The sequence below is a fragment of the Spea bombifrons genome, chromosome 12, assembly GCF_027358695.1.
Source record: "Spea bombifrons isolate aSpeBom1 chromosome 12, aSpeBom1.2.pri, whole genome shotgun sequence".
Lineage (NCBI taxonomy): Eukaryota > Metazoa > Chordata > Amphibia > Anura > Pelobatidae > Spea > Spea bombifrons.
In genome coordinates, this window is record NC_071098.1 from 21,125,851 (window position 1) to 21,148,591 (window position 22,741).

Sequence of the window (22,741 nt, forward strand, 5' to 3'; positions counted from 1 at the left end):
ATAAATAATAAAATATTAACGCTACTCAATGTATACGCACCTAATAGTTCACCAGTATTATTCTTGGAAAAACTCTTGGAAAAAACAATGAAAATAAAACAAGGCCCCTTAATATGGATGAGTGACTTTAATTGCGTTTTAGACCCCAGTTTAGATAAAATGTCTTCTAAAAAGTTGAACTCAGATCGAAATATAATATCACAGGCACATAGATTTCAATCCCTATTAAAGAAAAACGCTCTTTATGACATTTGGAAAATTCTACACACGACAGAAAGAGACTTTACTTGTTTCTCAAAAACCCATTGTGCATATTCCCGAATAGATCTAATATTGGGAGATTGTGGCCTAATAGCAAAAATTAATAAAACTAAAATACATGATATCACATGGTCAGACCACAATATGATAACAATGGATGTTGAAGATGAGAGAGAGAAATTTAGTCCCGAATGGAGACTAAATCATAATTTAATGAGGAAAACAGTTGATATTGAGTATATAAAAAAAAATCACACAATTTTTTTTTGAAGAAAACGATGTTGAAGACATGTCAGCTGCAAATCTATGGTGCTCTTATAAGGCAGTAATAAGAGGAAATTTTATCAGACTAGGGGCCCAAGCAAAAAAAAGGCTGATACTAAACTATCTGATTTATATATTACTCTCTTTCAACTAAATAAAATTAACAAACAGACTCCCTCAAAACTCAATACAGAGAAAATTGAGGTCTTAAGAGACAAAATAAATTTAAAGCTTATAGAAAAGACTAATAAAGCCCTGATGGCTCTAAATTCTAAAAGATACTACAAGGGCAATAGGGCGGATAAGATGCTTACTAATCAGTTAAAAAAAAAGAGAGAGAGGAAAATGATTACCAAAATAATACACAAGGGCAGAACCCTCTTAGCCCCGGCGGAGATAGGGCAGGCCTTTAACGAATTCTACAAGGATTTATATAACCTATCAAATAACGTGGAAGACTCAGACTTAATGGATTACTTTAGAAAGAGGTCTCTGCCCAAGCTTACTGAAGAATCTCTATATAGTTTGAATAGAAAAATAGCCTTGGAGGAGGTCCAGAGGAGAGTCCGTGAGAAAATAAATCCCCTGGCCCGGATGGTTTTAGTGCATGTTTTTATAAGATTTTTTTGGAGGAGCTCTCACCTTATTTGGTACGAGTATTTAATGAAAGCATAGACAAGGGTGCCTTGCCGGAAGAATTACTTAGAGGCAATATAACACCAATATTAAAAACAAATAAAAACCCAGAGGAATTTTAGGCCGATATCCCTGCTCAATTTGGACGCCAAGATCTATGCAGGAGTCCTTGCCGAAAGGCTGAGTGTAGTTCTCCCGCAATTGATCCAAATGGACCAGGTGGGGTTTATTAAAGGACAGTCAGCCGCTAGTCATATAAGGGCCCTAGTCGGCATTCTTGAGGAGAACTCAATAAAGAAGCTGACCCTCTCATTAGACGCTGAGAAGGCATTTGACAGGGTCAGCTGGAGATTTATGGCCGAAGCATTGAGAGCATTTGGTCTTGAGGGGAGAATACATCGGGCAATAATGGCATTATATACTAAGCCGATGGGTAGAGTTGTAGGCCCAGGAATAAAATCAGATTGGTTCTCTTTCTCCAACGGCACACGCCAGGGATGTCCTCTCTCGCCATTGCTCTATGTCCTAGCCTTGGAACCTTTAGCGAGAGATATTAGGGCAGACCAAGGAGTGGTGGGCTGTGGAGAAGATGGGACACAAAAGATAAAATTATACGCAGACGATGTATTGTTGACCATCAGGGATCCAACAAATTCAATGAAACATATTATGTTTTGGATTGACCAATACAGTACGGTTGCGAATTACAAATTAAATATCAATAAGAATTAATACAGCCCCAGAGTCGTGGATGGAGATTAATCTTCTTCCCTTGATAAATGAAAATGAATCTCTCCTTTAAAAAATGGCAAGGAACGTTTATCTCCTGGTGGGGGAGAATAAATGTAGTAAAAGCATATATTCTCCCTAAGGATATATATATCTTTAGGATGATTCCTTATACAGTTCCAACGAGTTGGACAGAATTAATTCAACGAGCAATAAATAGATTTATATGGGGAGCAAAAAAACCCAGGCTAAAACTACAGGTTATAGTTAAGGACAGGAATCATGGGGGCCTAGGAGTTCCTCTTATTCAGGAATATGCACAGGCGGCCTTATTTTCTCAAGCTATAGTGACACAAAGGACCAAAGCCATACAAGAAATATGGTATAGAGGGGAATTGCCAAAAAGATCTCAACATAGACAATTGCGGACTCTCTTCTGGACTTCTTCTAGGCAAGCTATAGAATCGGCTAAAATGGGAACTAGTTTAGTTCTTAGACACTTATTAAGCAATTGGCACTGGCTGAAAAACAAACTTGGACTTGAAGACAAGTTAATATCTAGTCTTCCAGTCACCATCCTAGAAAATATGAATGAAAATCTAAAGTTATCCAGTTGGACTCAGAGTGGCATAAATTTAATTGAGGATCTGCTAGATGGAGATACTCTTAAATCCTTTAATGAACTTCAATCCGTATTTAATCTCCCTGTTGGGGAATGTTTCAGATATTTAAGAGTGAAGAGCTTTTTGACAAAAGCCTTAAATTGGAACCAGGGCCAGACAGTTCAAATTTCCTTTAAACAGCTGGTGGAAAACTCCGATCATAAAAAACTGTTAGCGAAAGCATTAAAATTGATTAGAGCTTGTAAAAATGAACATATACCCCCAGCATTGGCTAAATGGGAGAAAGACTTAAATATTAAAATAAATCATGAAGATTGGAATAGAGCCCTAAATTTAACATTAGAAGAATATACACTGTTTAAATTTAAACGAGCTTCAATATAAATTGATGAACAGATGGTACTTAGTTCCTACATTACTAACAAAGATGTTCCCTAATAATTTGCCAAACTGTTGGAGGTGTGGAGCGAGAAAACGGCGATATGTTACATATATGGTGGAACTGTTTGCCAATAAAAAGATTATGGCTAAAAGTTTCCAATAGATTAGTAAATAAGTTAGGCCCTCATTGGAAGTTAACGCCAGAAAGAGCACTACTTCATTTAAATCTACCTAATCCTGCAACTAAAGATACGCAATTCCGATTACATTTATTGACCGCAATAAAAATAGAAATAGCCAGGAATTGGAGATCATCTGACTTAATCCTATGGGCAAAGATAAAAGCCCAACTGACATACCAATGTCAAATGGAAAAGGGGATTTTGTCCCAAACAGTATGGAGTACGATAAAGAATGCAATCTGGGAAAAGTGGTTAAAATTTCTCTCTGATGGAGAATTGGATGAATAGAGCAAATTTATTAATGAGCGGAATCCCGTCCAGAGAAACTGAGACACCTGATATAGATAGTACAGTAAGATCGAGACTAATGCAATCCTTTTATGTATGTTTTGTATTGTTTGTTACTGTAATGTGAAATTGTAGTATTGTTATTTATTTTTGTGGATAATAATAAAAAAAAATAAAAAAAATAAAAAAGATGAGCCGAGGCCAGGAGTACAGGAATCGGCTAAGTCAGAATCAAAACCAATAGCCAGGAGACAGAAGAGAAGTAAGCCAAGCCAGGCCATACACAGGAATACACCAAATAGCAGGAAATGCACTTGTATCTGGAAACACAAGGGCAAGGAGGAAATGAGTCTTGCTGCTTAAATATCCTTGGTGAGTACTAAATGGGCTTGCAATGTGATAGCAAGCAGGTGAGTAACCATGGCAACTGAGAAAGAAAGGAAACCCTGACCCAGGGAAGTAACCTTAACAGGAGACAGATGCTAAAGACTATGTCCTTTCCTGTAAGACATGCACAAGCCACAACACCCCTCTTGTCTAGCTCTGCTCAGCCATGGCCCAAACTATCTGTTAACTTCATAGTTGATTTTCCCCAGCACAACATTATACTACCGTCATGGTGGTTATAGACAGACTTACCAAAATGGTTCTCCCCTGAAAAGAATGGGATCCTGCTTCAATGGCCCATTTGATAAACTTGAGATCATCAGTCCTGCTGTTAAGCTGATTTTACCAGCTTCCTACAGAATTTACCCTGTGCTTCATGTACCCCTCCTAAAACTTTGGACTTCTGACCAGTTCCCTGCCTGAAGGTCAATATTCCATGATCCACATGAGATCAATGATGATTCCGAGAAGATGTTACAAAATTGAATTTTTAATTCACTGAGGAGAGACGCTGAAGTCATGTACCTGGTCGGCATATATTGTACCATTGGCTATCGTTCCTATCACCAGTAAGGTCACAGAGAATATTCATGGGAGCAGGGGAGGGCTGGCAGCTTAAGGCCTGGGGGGCAAGTCTAGTCAAGTAGCCTGTTCACCGAATCAGCCAAACACACACACCTGGACAGGTTATGCCACACCGACACACCAAAAACACACACACCAGGACAGAGTATGCCACACCGACACACAAAACACACACACCAGGACAGGCTCTGCCAGCCCGACACCCAAACACACACACACCTGGACAGGCTCTACCAGCCCGACACCCAAACACACACACACCTGGACAGGCTCTACCATTCTGACACCTAAACACACACACACCAGGACGGGCTCTGCCACACAAATCATAAAAAATACTTTCCACACTGGTTTGTTTTCTGTGTTTCCCCCCTTGTGTATTTATGCCCCAGCTATGCCCCCCTTTGGTTTTAATGTATTCACCCCACACCCTTGTTTATTGCCCCACGTGCATTTGTGCCCCCAGTCAGCCCCTTTTGTGCATTTATGCCCCAACACCCTTGTGTATTGATTTATGTGATGTCCCCAGCCAGCCCCCCCTCTGTTATGTATTGATGCCCCCTTTTGTACTGGTTAATGTACCCATATGTATTGCCCACAGCCACCCACCCCCCTTTGTGTATTGATTTATGTGATGCCTCAACCACCCTGTTGTGTACTTATACCCCCCAAGCCACCCCCTTTTTATATTTGATTGTTGTCCCAAGGCAGCCCCCCCTTTGAATATGGGTCCCCTTCCAGCTATCACCCTATTTATTTTTTTTTAATACTTACTTTTTTGCTGCCGTCCTTCCCTTAATTTAGATTCAGAATTTAGCATGCCCCTGGATGGGAGGCCACATACGCACTCCCACAATGCCCCTATCATGTACTTATTAACATGACATGCAGCCTGGACACCACAGTTAGCGTCACAGAATCATAATGTGATTTGAGGGGAATTGTGAACAAAGGCTTTGCATGGGTGAAGCACGCACAGCTCGGGTATAAAACCCTGTAGGTTCTCTGGTATTCTTCTGCCTGTGATTTGTATTTTGATTCTTAATACCAGTTGCTGACCCACCTTATTTCCCTGACTCTGCTTTGGACTAGTTCCTGAGTATACTGCTCAGATCATTGTTTTGCTCCTGATTTTGTCTCGGGATTCTGGTTCAGCCAGTCTGGCATCTGTTTTGTCCTTAGCTTCACTCTGACTACTCTCTTTCATTTACTACTTTAAAGTACCACAAACCCAGTGGCTGTTACACGCAAGGTGCATCTAAGGCTCCTGTTCATGTCCTCATTACCTCTTGTCTTGACTGTTTGAATTCCATCTTGGCTGTTCTCCCTTATGCACATCTTGCCCCATTATAATACATCAGGAGTGTTGCTGCAAGACTTATCTTCCTTACTCATTGCTCTAATACCTCTCCCCTCTGTCAATGTCTTTACTGGTTGACTTTCAAAGCTCTCTATGGTGGTTAAGCCCTGGCTTTGGGTTGTCTACTTTTCAGAAACATTTAGTTTTATGTAGATGTTTTGAGATCTGTGGGCACTATTGGAGTTATTGGAGACAAAAACAAAGCAAAAAGCTCAAAATTTCCATCTGAAATTCATCGGCCCTTTTACTCACACTGAATGAAAGGACCCACACATTTTCAGAGCTTTTTGCTTTTCCCTGATTTGTGAGGGGTCTAGCCTCGTTTTCATGGCTGTGTAAATTTGCAGTTCATACTACTCTGAATGCCCAAGTCTAATTAGTGTATATAACTACATATCACTCCACTAAATGTATTATCTTTGTATATGACAGTCCTATTAATATCCACTCCTAAATAAAAAGTATAGTTAATAACAATACAAAAACAATTATATCAAATGAAATTTACATATATGTATGCATATTTCTTATATTATATATAAATTACCATTTTTATTCTACAGTTTATTTTTTTTATTCTTTATAAAATATAAAAATGTAGCTACACTGAGCAACCAAACCTTTGTTGTTTCTCTCTTATAGGAAATTTAATGGCTTTAAAGTTTATGAGGAAGAGTAACACAGATCTTCGAGTTTTCCTTATTGAGTACTGTATTTCACTTAGTCTTACAGCTCATCCATGCATTATTGGAAATTTTGGAACTGCGTTTCAGACTGATAGTCATTATGTCTTTGCCCAGGAACTGGCTGCAGGAAATCTATTTTCCCTAATGAAACCACAGGTATGCATCAGAAATTGTAAATGCTAAGTAAGAGTAACTGTCAGTGCTGCAGACTGGAAATGTAAGATTTCAGCATTATTTTTACAGAGGCTAAATCAAAAGTAGAAATGGCCATTCCAGTGGATTTTTGTAAGCAAATCATCCAAAGTTTTAAACATCTGAGCTAAAACCAAAAAGTGCAAGCAGTGCTGAAACTGATCACTTATTATGAATATTTTGATGTAATATTTTTTATGTAATTTAAATGTATACTGTTTAGGTCTGATATCACATATAATTACCTTCATTTATGCCTACATAAAAAGATTTGAAGTTTACTTGCCTTGATTCATCTCAGTATGGCAACTACTTTGTGCCTACCTTCTACCAAATGCAATGACCATGGTGCATTGCCTCATACAGCAATCACCAATTGGGTTTATGCAACCTATTCAATGGCTTTGTTAATGATATATTCCTATTAGAATACGTGCTCAAAATTAAAATATGCATCCCTTTTCTTCTTTCTTCTCTGTTTTCCGTTTTCTTTCTACCTCTCATTCTGATGTCTCTCATTCCTTTCATCTTTCTTTGTTCTCAGTCCCTTCTTTCCTTTCTTTCTTATCTGTTCTGTTATTTTTTTCTCACTCTCTCTCTTTCTTCTCCATTCAAACAACATGATACAATAAAGCTTTATGTGAATTGACATGCCGGGCATGCAGATAAGGGGTCTGATCGTTATGCAGTTTGCTATTTTAAGTGTGAATTATGTGTTCTTGTTAGGGACCAAGAACCAAACCGACACAAAAGTGCAAAACACTTTTATTGTAATAACCCCGCAAACAAAGTCAAATCGTGATCCAGGATCAAAAAGACAAGCTGGGGTCAGGAACCAAGACAGGTACTCAGACAAGCTGGGGTCAGGCATACGGAGATCAGCGATGTCAGGAACTAACCAGGAATGAGGAGTCAGGAGGGATGTCAGGGAAAGCCAGGTCATGCACAGGTAATCAGGAACACAGGAGAATGCACTTGCAGCCAGAAACAACACAAGAGCAAGGAGGAAGTGAACCTTTTCTGCTTAAATAGTCTGCAGGGGCTGGCTGTGGGCAAGATAAAGGGCTGGTCCAAAGGAGAGTAGCTGTGATAACTCTGACAGGCTGTTAGCCTTCAGCTGAGTAACTCTAGCAGTGAGCAGAAAAGCAGCCAGACCATAACAGTTCTGGACTGTTAAATTATTTGAGCTTAGAGCCAAGGTTGATCCCCTTTCTCCAGGTTGAAAGTCAGCTTTTTCTTATACAATTCTTATACATTTGAATTTTAGTGATTTGTCTCTAAAGCTTTGATCAGAGCACAATCTAAAAGTTTATATGTTGTACATTTTCACTATAAATGTAATATGTGGACGCTAAACTATTATATTTGTCATATAGTTTGAAATCACCTTCATTTAATAGTGGAATACTTAAATGTTTAATAGCTATGCAAAGGAACTTAACTTTCCTTCATATACATAATTGTGATTGATATGATTATTAGGTACCATCTATGAATTAATATGGGAATTTGTAATCTCAGCACTAGCATCTATGTATAAGTAACAATATTACAAAAGTTACAATGTTTAGCAGAATACCTCCTGTGCTTAATCATTCAGATCAAGTGAGATTCATGTGGCTAATGCTACTAAACAAACACATTTACATACTAATACTCCTAGATACTGAAAAATTGTTGAGACGTATTCATTTCATGCCTAAGGTCCTTCCAATTTATGGCTTACCTTATCAACCCACTGCTAGAATGAACAGAGTTGTCTGTTCTCACCATTAATCTTTTTTGGATTTTGGACAGCTAGCAGTGTCCATCTGTAGAAATACGGATACACTAGAGCTATGTGTACAGACTTGTTTTTCTCATCCTTATTGGTGCTCAAACTCTCTTTTCTTCACTAATGTAGATCACTGGATGACTATAGCAGAATGGTATATTAGAAAAATAACACTTCTAAAAGCCAAACATCACCTTTTTGTCCCACAGATATAGAAATGTGTTGATTCGTTAGAAAAAGGCAACCTTTAGGTCACATGCTCTGAATCAATAGATGATTGTTACCTTATCGGGATTTACTATTATTATTCATTTTGGTGTACAGACTTGCACCACTTTCTAAAAGTAACAAATGAATCGGAGACTTGCTAGGTAACACCATTCTTAAGCAATTTCCATGATTTTAAGACAAATTCAGGTTGGAGACATCTGAAACATTTACTTGCTTAAGAATATAACATATGACCTATCCTATTTAAAGTGGAAGCTCACTTGAAACGTCACGGCAAACCTCTTAGGCGAGTCCTACACTGAACAATTCCCCTTGCTGCTTCGAGCTAAAGGTAAAAATCTCTAATGAGACAGAAATCGGTATTCTCTGAACCCCTACACACTTATTAGCCCTTAATAGGGACCACATGGGATCGGCGGCAGCATTTGTAACCTGGCTGTGAAATACTAAATTGAAATACAAACACACAGAAGAAAGCTCTGCGCTCAAACTCCCATCACTCTTGGTGAATATCGGTAAGTGATTATTAAACAGCTGCATGATATTTCAGTTTATGAAATGCTGAAATTAGATCCTACTCCCTGATTTTTCAATCAAATAAAAGCAGTGTTATCTTTGGGCTTGGAGACAGACCATATGAATCAAGATTTGTTCAGTTATCTTCTGGATGTATCCCATGTGCCCTATACACATTTCTGTAAATTGATGCCTATTGGAGCCAATTGGGAAGTGGCTGGATCATTTGTTCAAACAACCTATCTTGGCACTATCTACATGCTTCAGAAATACACTTTATTTCATCAAAGAGATCAAGGAGATTAAATAAATATGGGTCTCAGCTATTATTATACACTCACTGGCCACATTATTAGGTACTCCATGCTAGTACCGGGTTGGACCTCCTTTTGCCTTCAGAACTGCCTTTAGTCTTCGTGCCATACTTTCTACGAGGTGCTGGAAACATTCCTTATAGATTTTGGTCCATAGGACTTGATGGCATCATGCAGTTGCTGCAGATTTGTCGGCTGCACATCCATGATTGGAATATCCAGTTCCACCACATCCCAAAGGTGCTCTATTAAAATGAGGTCTGGTGACTGTGAAGGCCATTGAAGTACAGTGAACTCATTGTCATGTTCAAGAAACCAGATGGAGATGAGCTTTATGACATGTTGCATTATCCTGCTGCAAGGTAGCCATCAGAAGATTGGTACACTGTGGTTATAAAGGGAAGGACTTGGTCAGCAACAATACTCAGGTAGGCTCATTCTCCTCTGACTTCTGACATCAACAAGGCTTTTTTTGTCCATACAACTGCCGCTCGCTGGATATTTTCTCTTTTTCAAAAATACTCAGACCAGCCCGTCTGGCACCAACAACCATTTTTGTGCTATATCTGGATATGGGAGGATAGACCTGTGTCTTGTTAAAGCCCAAACAATGAAACAAATTAAAAAAGTTTCTATTAAAGAAATTCCTTGGCCGAAAATAAAAGGTACCTGTCACGGCACAGCGTACAGGAGGAGACACCGTAGTCAGGTAGGACTGGCAAAGGATGGTCCAGAGAGCCGAGGTCAGGATACTGGAGAGCAGGATAGTCGAGGAGCAAGCCGAGGTCAGGATACCAGATATCAGGATAGTCGAGGAGTAAGCCGAGGTCAGGATACCAGAGATCAGAGTAGTCGTGGAACAAGCCGAGGTCAATAACAGGAACAACAGGAACCAACAAGAACGCGAACTGGGAAGGCACTTCCGAGATAGGCACGACCAACAGAAGGCAAAGTCTCTGAGTTAGGAAGTCTCTTAAATAGGCACAGGAAATTAGGCATTAATTGGAGATTTCCCGCCAAAATTCAAAGTGCCGATACGTCACTTCCTGCGCGGCCATCTTGTGGTTGGCGATTACGTAGTCTTCCCATATAAGTCGAGGTAGTACCTGCCGGCGCCACTAGGTGGCGCGAAGAAGAACGAGTCCGGATTCCAGAAGAGGACCCGTCTCCCGGCTGCAGCTGCTGGGGACGCACCGTGCAGGTAGGCGGTCTCCCTCTTCCTCGCAACGGCGGCTGCTGTGTAGAAGCGGGGGGTCTCCCCCTTCTTCGCGGCGGCTGCTGTGTAGAGGCGGGGGGTCTCCCCCTACCTCGCGGCGGCTGCGGTTGCTGCCCGGCGGGTCTAACCGTTGGCTATGTGAACCCCTCTGAGTACCGAAGCGGGGGGTCTCCCCCTACCTCGCGGCGGCTGCGGTTGCTGCCCGGCGGGTCTAACCGTTGGGTACGAGTACCCCTCTGAAACTAATATTAAATTACTAGCAGAATTACAATCAAAGATTAATAAGAAACCCGAGGATAAGATAAATAAAACTATTAAAAAAGCTTAGAATAAAACATATTATAGAGGCAATAAGGCCAATAAAATATTAACAAATAAATTAACAAAGAAGAACTCTAATAACAGGGTCGAAAAAATTTTAGAAGCCGAAAATATATACACTTCTCCAGAAGATATTGGCAATGCCTTTAATACATTTTATTCTAATTTATATAATTTGCCTGATCCCTCTTCAGAAACAAATATTATTAATTAATTTTAGGAATATGCCTATTCCTAAAATAACTGCTACGCAAAGAGAAACGCTAAATTTATCTTTTTGGAAGATTGAACTAGAGAGAGCCATAGATAGATTAGAGACTGTTAAAACACCTGGCCCAGATGGGTTTGGAAACGCAATTTATAAAATATTTAAACATATTATTTAAACCATATTAATGGACACATTCAATGATATAGTTTCAGCAACATCCATTCCTAGCGAGCTATTAAACGCAAATATTATTCCAATCCTAAAACTAGATAAAGACTCTAAAGTAGTTATTCCACATCTAATCCACTCAGATCAAGTGGGTTTCGTCCCAGAGAAATCATACAGTAATAACGTTAGACGCCTATTCATATTTGAGAGAGACGTTTTGAATACTTTCGGCCTGCAAGGTTGGTTTTATGATGCCATAAACGCTCTCTATTCTACTCCTTCAGCCAGAACAGTTGGTCCCAACATTTGCTCTCGATGGTTTAATTTAAAGAATGGTACTAGACAGGGTTGTCCTCTGTCTCCCCTTATATATAATGATGACAGAACCATTGGCTTTAAATATTAGGAATAAGAAAAACATCAAGGGCTTGACTACTTCGGAAAGGGAAATAAAAATAGCCTCATATGCTGATGACATTCTACTTTCGATTACATCTCCAACTGAATCATTGAAAGCTTTGATGATAGAAATTGATAAGTATAGTCTTGTTTCAAATTAAAACTTAATATTGATAAATCTACTCAGGGGAGGGCTGGCAACCTAAGGCCTGGGGGGCAAGTCTAGTCAAGTGGCCCATTGCACCACCAAAGCGGCTGCGATCGACATTGATAGCAGTCACTCCACTGGCGCCTAATGAAGTTAAAGCAGCCGGCGTGCACGCACCGCGCCGCCCTATAGCCGTGTCTCAGCTCTTTATCCCACCCCTTTTAAGACGTGGGAAGAAGAGCTGAGGAATGGCCATTGGGTCTGACTGCTGCATGATGCAGGGGCGTACCTAGAGTATTTGGCACCTGTGGCAGATCCTGTATGTGGCACCCCCCCCACACACTTTAAAACTGCATAGTTTCTATGGTTAGGCAAACATTGACAGGGGTACAGCAAAATTGTTATCATTATATACTGAGGCACACATTGACCACCGTCAATGTGTGCCTATACTTTGAGCCAGACCCTGACAATACTGCAGTACAACCCCTATCACTATATACTTAGCCAAACATTGATGTGGTGTAGGCCTAACACTTCAGTGACTGGCTTAGTATATAGTAGGGATGCACCGAAATGAAAATTCTGGACCGAAACTGAAAATTCAGCATTCATTTGGCCAAAACCGAAAAAAAAAAAAAAAGTTTAAAATACTTTAAACTACTTCATTTGGCCAAAACCGAAAAAAAAAAAAAAAAAGTTTAAAATACTTTATTAAAAGTAACACACCAAAATTAGACAAAAAAAAAAATCAACAATATTAATATATGTATATATATATATATATATAGTGAGCGGCACTCCAGGCGGACCGCCCCCCACCAGGTACGCTACCGGCACGGCGGCCAGTCCCGGTGGCAGCCGCTTAGTTTTTAACTTTGCGGCTGCCATGAATGTTCGTCTGCCGGCCGCCTGGCCAGCCCTCCGGCCCGGATTCAGGGCGGCCAGGGGGGCAATTGCCCCCCTGCCCCCCGGCCCAGCCCGCCCCTGAATCTACTGTATTAACGACTAACTTAAAAGACCCAATGATAAAATAACTAAAACAAAAATACTCCTTTATTTGGACAAAACAACAATTTAATTATTTAGGAGTGATAATTACGGGTTCACCTAATAATTTGATGGAAGTTAATTTTATGTCACTTTTAAAACAGACTAATAAGTTACTATTAACAGAGATTAACAGAGACATCGTGGTGGGGCAAAAAGTTAATATATTAAATTCAGATATAATACCCAAATGGGAATATCTTTTTAGAATGCTCCCACTTGCCGTGCCCAAATCTTGGCTCGAAATTGTTCAGACGAGCTTTTCTGCATTTGTCTGGAGAGGAAAGAGACCTAGAATTAGTGCCAATATATTGAGTTATCCTTTATGATTAAGTTATCCTTTAATAAATCAGATTTACCATGCCAATATGGTGGTTCATATTTACAAACTTCAAAACCCAGTATTTATTTACAGATCCATGGTATATTCTGGAATCTGATGCCCCAGGAAAAATGAATTTAGACTATTTTATTTGGTTACGTAGCAATAAAATAAATCAAACACATTTGATAAATAAGAACTTAATAATGGGTCAGACATGGCACACAATTAATATAATAATACAGACATGGCACACAATTAAAAAGGCACTAGGACTTCAAAATAAAATCTTAGACACATGCAGATTAAGTATTTTAGAAGATAACATTCCGAATATTTCTTTAAAGTATTGGTATAAACCAGGAAACCAGTTTATCTACCAAATACTAAAGGAAGGTAAAGTACTCCCATTCCCAAATATAGCACATAAAACGTATAAAAGACAATACAAACAAAAACAAAACATACACAGAGATTAGGAAGTTATTCCTGGCCTCCAGCTTTAATCAGTAAAAAAAAAAAATCAGAAAACAGACATTTTCTAAATAAAGTGTGCCCAAGATTTAAGCGTTTCCCCTAATCTTACGATCTGAAGGGAGAGGTAATGCTCCATCTTGTATTGGTATAGGAATTGTTCTTTTATCTGGGACCAGCTAGCGATTGTTTATGTTTTCCAGCTTCTTGTCATAAGAAGTTTGGTGGCAATAATAATATGGGTAATTGCTGCTCTATCTGGGGATTTCAGTTTAGGCAAATCTATGTGTAATAATATATGTTTATGAAAAAATGGGATACTAATACCAAAGATATTATACATTTGTTGAATAATATCTAACCATATTTCTTTGATTTGGGGTCAATATTCTTTGACCAGATATGCAGATAGTTTGCTTGGGAACCCTGACATATCCAGAAATTAGAATTGGTAGAGTGATAAATCTTAGATAATTGAGATGGGACAAGATGCCACCTATAAATTAGTTTATATTACAATTCAACATAGTTTAAGCAATTGATATTCTTATTCAGATATTGTATCATTTTACACCACTCATCAGGTTTTATTGTAATCTCAATATCATTTTCCCAGGCGTTGATGGCACTATATAGAGGTTTTTCTAGGATTGATTCTATCCGATTAGAACATTTTGACAGTAATTTTTTGTTACTTTTATCATTAATCATGTTTCCCATGAGCTTTATTGGCTTAGATTTGGAGTTTATTAATGATTTTAAAAGGAAATGTTGAATCCTAATATACGAGAACTGCTCTGAGGCAGGAAGATGGAATTCTCCAGCCAGGTTTTCAGTTTATTATTTACAAGCAGGTTTGATATTAAAGAAATGCCGAGCTGTTTCCATAAAGATAGTTTCAGATTATCAAGATTAAAAGCTATAATGTCTTTTGAGAGGAAATTAGAGATTTTATCAATCAGGGTAAACTTTCTTTTATATGAGATCCATGTCTGAAACAAATGGGATAATATGGACAATTCATTAAGTAAGGATATGTCCTTAGATAATAGCTTATTTATGTTGCAGAAAGGTTGTTGGAGATTAGGTATGCCACAGTTATTTGCTTCAATATCATACCATGTATTGTTGGTTTCTTATTTGTTGTCTCTTAAAATATTAACTAGATGAAATAAAATAGATTTTTTCCTCCAGACAGGAGAGACAGGAGATGTTTTAAAAAGGGGCTGACGTGAAGTGGAATGCAATGGAACAAATGTATCACAATGTTCTGTCTCTCTCACTTAAGCACAAAATGAAGGGAGATAGAGGTAGTGCATGTTGTCACGTGGATTATGGTGACCACATTTTATTCCTGACATTCAGGGACACACTATGAAGCGCATGAGAATACATATATATATATATATACGAGATATGCTGCCACTCTGCCCCCCCCCGACTTACCAGAGCAGACTCCCGGGTGTCTTGCGGGGCCGGCGGGGGACATCTACGCAATACGCGTGTACAACTTCCGGTGCCAGCACTTAGCGGATGTGCCGGCACCGGAAGTTGTATACGCGTATTGCATAGATGTTTCCCGCCGGCCCCGCAAGACACCCGGGAGTCTGCTCTGGTAAGTCTTGGGGGCAGAGGTAAAATGCTTCGTGCGGACGGTCACCAGCTGCGGCGATGTGGGTAAACAACCTCCGCTGCCGGGACATCTGCACGATGTGCTTTAACAATCTCCCTTGCCGGGACTCCCTCCGTGGGAATTCCCGGCAAGGGAGATTGTTAAAGCACATCGTGCAGACGTGCCGACAGCGGAGGCTGTCTACCCGCATCGCCGCAGCCGGTGACCGTCCGCACGATGCGCTTAGACAACCTCCCGTGCCGGCACCTCCCCCCCGTGGAAAGTGCTGGCAGGGGAGGCTGTCTGAGCGTATCAGAAAGTAGGATACAGGTCCCCTGCACCGCTGCGGGGGATCTGTATCCTAACCCCGCTGCCTGCCTGGCGCCCGGGACTGCATGTCCCGGGCGTCGGGCGCTAGACCCTGAATATAGGCCGCACCCCCACTTTAAAGACTTAAAGTGGGGGAAAAAAGTGCGGCCTATATTTGAGCCAATACGGTATATCAGCAGCAGGGTCTAATATTTATTGTAGGATTTCTAATTCATTCATTGGTAAATGAATATTTTTTTGGTGCTTTTTTTTAAAGAAAAAAACTTTTTCTTTAAAAAGCACCAAACTTTTAGGATGCGGCCTATATACGGGGGCGGCCTATATCCGAGCCAATACGGTATATAAATATTAGACCCTACTGCTAATATATATATAAATATTAGACCCTGCTGCCGATATATATAAATATTAGACCCTGCTTCCGATATATACTATTAGACCCTGCTTCCGATATATATTAATATTAGACCCGCTGCCGATATATATACTAATATTAGACCCTGCTGCCGATATATATAAATAAAAGACCCTACTGCTAATATATATAAATATTAGACCCTGCTGCCGATATATATGAATATTAGACCCTGCTGCCAATATATATTAATATTACACCATGCTGATAATATATATAAATATTAGACCCTGCTGCCGATATATATTAATATTAGCCCCGGCAGCCAATATCTATAAATATTAGCCCCTGTCGCCAATATATATATAACTATTAGCCCCTGCTACCGATATATATAAATATTAGACCCTGCTGACAATATATTATTAGTCCCTGCTGACAATATATTATTAGTCCCTGCTGACAATATATATATATATATATATATATATATGTAAATGGGTGAAGCCGTATTAGTCCAGTACACACGATGTCAAAAAACAGAGTATTGCTGAATATGCGGTGATAACTTTTTTATGTTGTTGAAATGTGTTATCAAAAACCATGAGGAAGAAAAATATTGCACCCCGGTAGGACATCATTTCACACAGAATAATCACTCCTTCCAAAACCTAAAAATGTAAGTACTCAAAGGAAATTTCAGAGACTCTCAGGAAAGAAAAACGTTGAGATGAAAATAACACATTTCAACACCATAAAAGAGGGACTTAATGTGGATTCTGGTTTCCTTACGTTAATGAAGTTCTGTGGCTATATCAGTCTATGTTTTACAACAATAAACTGTTCATTCCTGCTGTACTCAGTTCAAAGTAGTTGTATGTCTACTTATTGGGTACACATAGCAGGGTTCCAAGGTGCGCATGCTGACTGGTGCTGGAAGTGATTCCGTTGACAACAGGAGGATACATGTGGGTGATCTATGGGAGTTACTACAGCTCTCTTGGCGAACCCGTTACACTCTGCAATACTCTGTTTTTGACATCTTATATATATATATATATATATATATATATATATATTAGCCCCTGCTGCCTATATATATAAATATAAATATTAGACCCTGTTGCCAATATATTTTATAGTGAAAAAATTGGACCCTACCCAAGCATTTCCTTGGGCCCCGCTCCACATTCCCTAGCATGCAATCACTCCCTCCGCTACCACACCAAAAAAAAATATTTGCCACACTGACTGCAGATCAGGGGAAGACTGTGAGAGTCAGTGCAGTCTTCCCTCCTTCTGACTGCACCGTTACATTGAGAGGTCCTCTCCCCTGTAATCATCCCCAGAGTCCCTTTGTACACTCATTCACTAAACCAAATCTCTATTTTACTTACTCCCTGTAGTTCAAGTATAGATCAAATAAACAACACATGGAAACAGGACGTGCAACTGAATAAGACATAAAAACCCTGTATTTGCAGGTATACATAAATAATGTATGGAAACATAGCATTGCAGGTATAGATCAACAGAACACACAAATCCAGCATTGTAGGTATAGATCAACTGGAAATCACATGTAAACTCAGCGCTAGATAATAGATCAAATAAACAACACATGGCAACAGCACTCCAGGGATTGATCAACTGAATAAGAGATACAAATCCTGTATTTGCAGGTAAACATAAATAATGTATGGAAACATAGCATAGCAGATAACGATTACCAGAATAACACATAAAACCAGCTATAGATCAGGTATAGATCAATTGGAATTCACATAAAAACGCATTACAGGTATATTTACCTGTAAATTACAGGCATAGATCACAGGTTTCACACCCCAAAGGCCAGCCCTGGCATCCACATTGCCCACATAGAACCTGACCAGCACCCAAATTACGCACATATGAAGGAAACAGACCTACTGACCTCCGCAGGGTCTCCCCCACACATTATTGTCACCTTAAGCTGTCAGGCCAGAAATGTAAGGCAGGTTATTTCCTAGTGCTACTCTAGTTTACTAGCCCCGATGTCTATGCCTAAACTGGGTTATACTATAGCATGGAAGAGGGAATTGGCCAAGAACTTTCCTGGAGAGCCAACTGTACCAATCACATGGAGCTTCACAAAACAATTATGTGTAGGTGGTACTTGACACCAGTGAGGTTGTCAAAAAAATTGTCCAGACTCTTCCCCAAGGTGTTTGAGACAGTGTGTGTGTGTGTGTGTGTGGGTACCATGCTACATGTGTACAATTGGAATGTGGTCAATTGTGGTCAGTTGCTGTGGCACTCATCGATAAGGCAATAATTTGAATATCCGCAATATGTGTAATTGTGCTGTGAGTGCAGACATCATGTCATCATTGAGAATTTTGTGTCCTAATGGACTGTGATGATGTGAATGCCCAGCTTTTATTATTTTCTCCTTTGTTGTTTATTTACTTTTACTTTGTTATGTATCTATTGTGACGGATCTACCTGTGCCCCAGACTGGACACATCCGCGCGTCAGCTCCTTCCCTCTCCCAGTAAGCGGACACGCTGTGGCTGTCCGAAGAAAGCAGTCACAGACCAGCACTTCCCTCAATCATGAGACAGGACTTCATGCTTTGAGGTTAAAACAGAACTCCCTTTATTACAAACACACAGAACTTAAATACAATCTCAATTCAATGTGCACCAAACCCAACCCCCAATCCCATCAGCCACATCCCATCACAAATCCCATCAGTATACAGGGGATGTATCAGGTGAGGAGATTAAGGTATACAATGGGTTTCCCCCACCTGTGTTATCCCCCCTGTAGTGCTGGTGCTGTCTGGGCTGACAGGCCTGTGGTGGCTGATTAAGAGCCCCAGCCAGATTACAGAATTGTCTCTTTGAAGGCCGGAGCTGCAGCCACATTCAAACAGGTTACAAATAAATATAATAATAGTAACAGTGAAGATCAGTCATGGTCCTTCACATCTATCATCTTAAAATGCAATGATACTCGTTTTCACTCATATATGTCATGCTATATGTATCTTCAAAAAGAAATGTAAAAGCCCAGTAGAGATGTTAGGAAGTAACAAAATCATCCTACGTGGCTTTCTCTTTCTCTTTCCTTCTCTCTCTCTGATCTGTGCCATGATGTCAAACTAATCTTGCAAACTGGAGACAGTCACTGGTCCTCAAAATTCAAAGTCAATAGTTAAAATATATTAAATGATTACATACCAGTAGGAAGAATATACTGAAAACAACAGAAATAACTGTGCAATGCATGATTTTTTTATATCACCCATGATTAATATCCTCTGCTCCTCCCATTCTACAAAAAATAAACAACATACCGTATTGGCTCGAATATAGGCCGCACTTTTTCCCCCCACTTTAAGACTTTAAAGTGGGGGTGCGGCCTATATTCGGGGTCTAGTGCCCGACGCCCGGGACATGCAGTCCCGGGCGCCGGGCAGGCAGCGGGGTCAGGATACAGATCCCCCGCAGCGGTGCAGGGGACCTGCATCCTACTCTCGGATGTCCTCAGACAGCCTCCCCTGCCAGCACTTTCCACGGGGGGGTTGCCGGCACGGGAGGTTGTCTAAGCGCATCGTCTGGACGGTCACCGGCTGCAGCGATGCGGGTAAACAGCCTCCGGGTTGTTTACCCGCATCGCCGCAGCCGGTGACCGTCCACACGATGCGTTTTACCTCTGCCCCCAAGACTTACCGGAGCAGACTTCCGGGTGTCTTGCGGGGCGCCGGCGGGGGACATCTACGCAATACGCGTATACAACTTCCGGTTGTATACGCGTATTGCGTAGATGCCCCCCGCCGGCCCCGCAAGACACCCGGGAGTCTGCTCCGGTAAGTCGGGGGGGGGGCAGAGGAGGACAGTGGTAGCATATCTCGGGGGGGGGGGAGTAGGAGGACAGCGGCAGCATATCGGGGGCAGAGGAGGACAGTGGCTGCATATCTCGAGGGGGGGGCAGTGGCTGCATATCTCGGGGGGGAGGACAGTGGCAGCATATCTCGGGGGGAGGACAGTGGCTGCATATCTCGGGGGGGGGAGAGACAGAGTGGCAGAATGTTTTTTTTTTTTTTTGGTGCTTTTTTAAAGAAAAAAACTTTTTCTTTAAAAAAGCACCAAACTTTTAGGGTGCGGCCTATATACGGGGGCGGCCTATATCCGAGCCAATACGGTATTTTTCCCCTGCTGGCAAGGCATGTCCAAGACATTATGCTGTCACCAGAATGAGGAATCTGCATACACACCAAAGGAACTCAGGTGCTTAACTGTGCCAGGAACGGCCAGCTCCCCAGTAGATCAAAATAAATAAAGGCTCCAGGCACTCAAGGGTTCCAGCTCAGGCAGATTTATTGAAGGACAACACCAACAACGTTTCGACCTCACAATGAGGTCTTTATCAAGTTATGCTGGCTGGGTCCAAGGATGAAATGATGCCCCCAAACCACACACACCTACAGTGTTATATCATGATGAATACATTCACTCTCATTCACTCTCTCTTACTTTCTTAATATCTTCCTACCTTTTCTGTCAATTGCTTCTATGTTCCTGTCTCCTTTCAACCCTGCTCCTCTTCTCTTGCACCACCCGTGGCCCGACCTAGGGCAGTGCCCCCCCTCTGTGTCCAAGCACAATAATGGTGCTGCACTTAAAGAAAAGGAGCGCCAGGATGATGTCTATGGTGACTGTGATGACCCTGCCCAGCCTCCATAGCATAAATAGGATGATTGAGGAGATTAAAGACCTCCCTTGTAACCTGCCCATTGCGCAGAACACCAGGGGGGTTGATCACACCAGAGGACCCCCTGGATCTGTTGCCCTAGGCCTAGACCATGATATGTCACTGAGTCAAACCATCAAATTTCACAGACCAAGTATTTTCCTGCCATCTGCTTTTTTTTTTCTTTTAATCGGACATCCCTATACTGTCACATTCTCACTGGAATTTCTTTGTCTTTAGCTGGCTACGGCACCAATTTACAGGTTAGCAACTAAACTTAATTTTAACACTTTCACTCCAAGCCTTCTAATACATACACAACGTAGAAAGGGATAAACAAATTGACAACAAAAATGTGTATCTTTCTATTTTGTTCGTTTGATTCATTCAGCACACAGCCTGGTTTTTGGGCATTCGTATGAATGCACTCATTTGTCAAAATGTGTTAATTATAATCTGTATGAATTGGAATGCACAAGTCTACTAATTATATAGACCTGCCCATATTAGAGAGAGAGAGGTATGATTTCCATTTATAAATACCGTTTTAACTAATTTTACATTACAGCTCTGCTTACATCGAATGAATAATATTTTCTGAACAGTCCAATTTTTCTTTCTTTTTTTTTTTTTTTTAGGTTGGTGTGCCGGAAATGTCAGTTAAACGTTGTGCTATACAGCTTTCAAGTGCTTTGGAGTATATGCACATGAAAGGACTTATTCATCGTGATATAAAACCTGAAAATGTGCTTATTTTTGATCAGGAGTGTCGCCAAGTTAAGCTAACAGATTTTGGGCTTTCCTGCACTAAAGGCACCTCTATAGACTCAATGCCTGATAATTTGCCATACACAGCACCGGAAATGTGTATTTTGGGAACCTCAGACAAACTAATTGCACAAGCAAGTTTAGATATCTGGGCATTTGGGGTTCTCCTTTTCTGCATCCTGACTGGATACTTTCCCTGGAAATCTGCTGTGATGTCAGATAAAAACTACCTGGAATATGCCAAATGGCACAGGAGTAGTAGGATATTCAAACTTCCAGTCCAGTGGAAGTTGTTCAGTACAGAAGTTTTGGAAATGTTAAAGAAATTTATTGCTCCAAAACCAGCAATGAGATGTTCTTCTAAAGAAGTAATGAATTATGTTAAATCTCCCTGGAAAGTTGTCCTTGAAAATAAGAACCTAAATAGGGAAGACATTAATGTCTCTAGTTATTTAGGCAGTCTGTCAGATAAATGTAAACAGTAATAGGACAAAACTTTAAATTTGCAAATACAGAATACAGTCCATAGTAATATCGAGAAGTCTTTAATTTGTGATCCAATATTTTTTAATGATTTAACAGGTGACTTGGTGTACTTCTTGCCTTGGTTCACATTACACTGAAAACAGACAGTGTTACCTGCATAGATTGTATACATATATCCCCAAATTGACAGCTGTGTATTGTGTAAAGAAGCATCAGGTTTTTTATTACTGGTGAACGCTGACTAATTAACTTAAAGTCTGAGGTGCATACTGTAATAAAGGGAAACTAGGCATCCTAAAGTGTTGGAATGAGCAAATGGTAGGGGATAAGAGGCTCTGTAATGTTTTACATGGAAATTTTTGACATATAGTTTATGAGAAGAAAAATATAAGCAAAGAAGTAACTCAAAGTGTACTTAAAATCAAGAATTATACACAGAAAGAAAATCCCACCTAGAATATTTGTTTAAAACGTAACATTTAATAATATCTATAATAAAATATTACATTTAGTATTGTGACATTCATGTAGGGATTGGTGGTGGAAGGGAGCAGAGGCGTATCTACTGAAAATAGCGCCTATGGCAAGCACTGAAATTGCGCCCCTGTCTAAATATCTAAAACCCATTTATTAGCCCCTGCTGCCCATATGTATATAAATATGAGTCCCTGCTGCCGATAGCAGGTATAGATCAAATTCACTTGTGATCTCAGCACTGAAGGTATATATAAA

The 22,741-nt window shown here is 40.2% G+C and overlaps 1 protein-coding gene across 1 annotated transcript in view; it reads left to right on the forward strand.

Annotated features, from left to right (window-relative positions):
• The window catches only part of LOC128469652 (serine/threonine-protein kinase SBK1-like), a 53,559-nt gene extending 31,151 nt beyond the window's left edge, over window positions 1–22,408 (forward strand). The window contains exons 3-4 of the mRNA XM_053451473.1: window positions 6,339–6,538; window positions 21,394–22,408. Of these exons, the coding sequence (XP_053307448.1) occupies window positions 6,339–6,538; window positions 21,394–22,008 (815 nt within the window). The 3' untranslated portion in view covers window positions 22,009–22,408. The remainder of the gene's footprint in view (window positions 1–6,338; window positions 6,539–21,393) is intronic.
• Window positions 22,409–22,741: the final 333 nt, after the last annotated feature.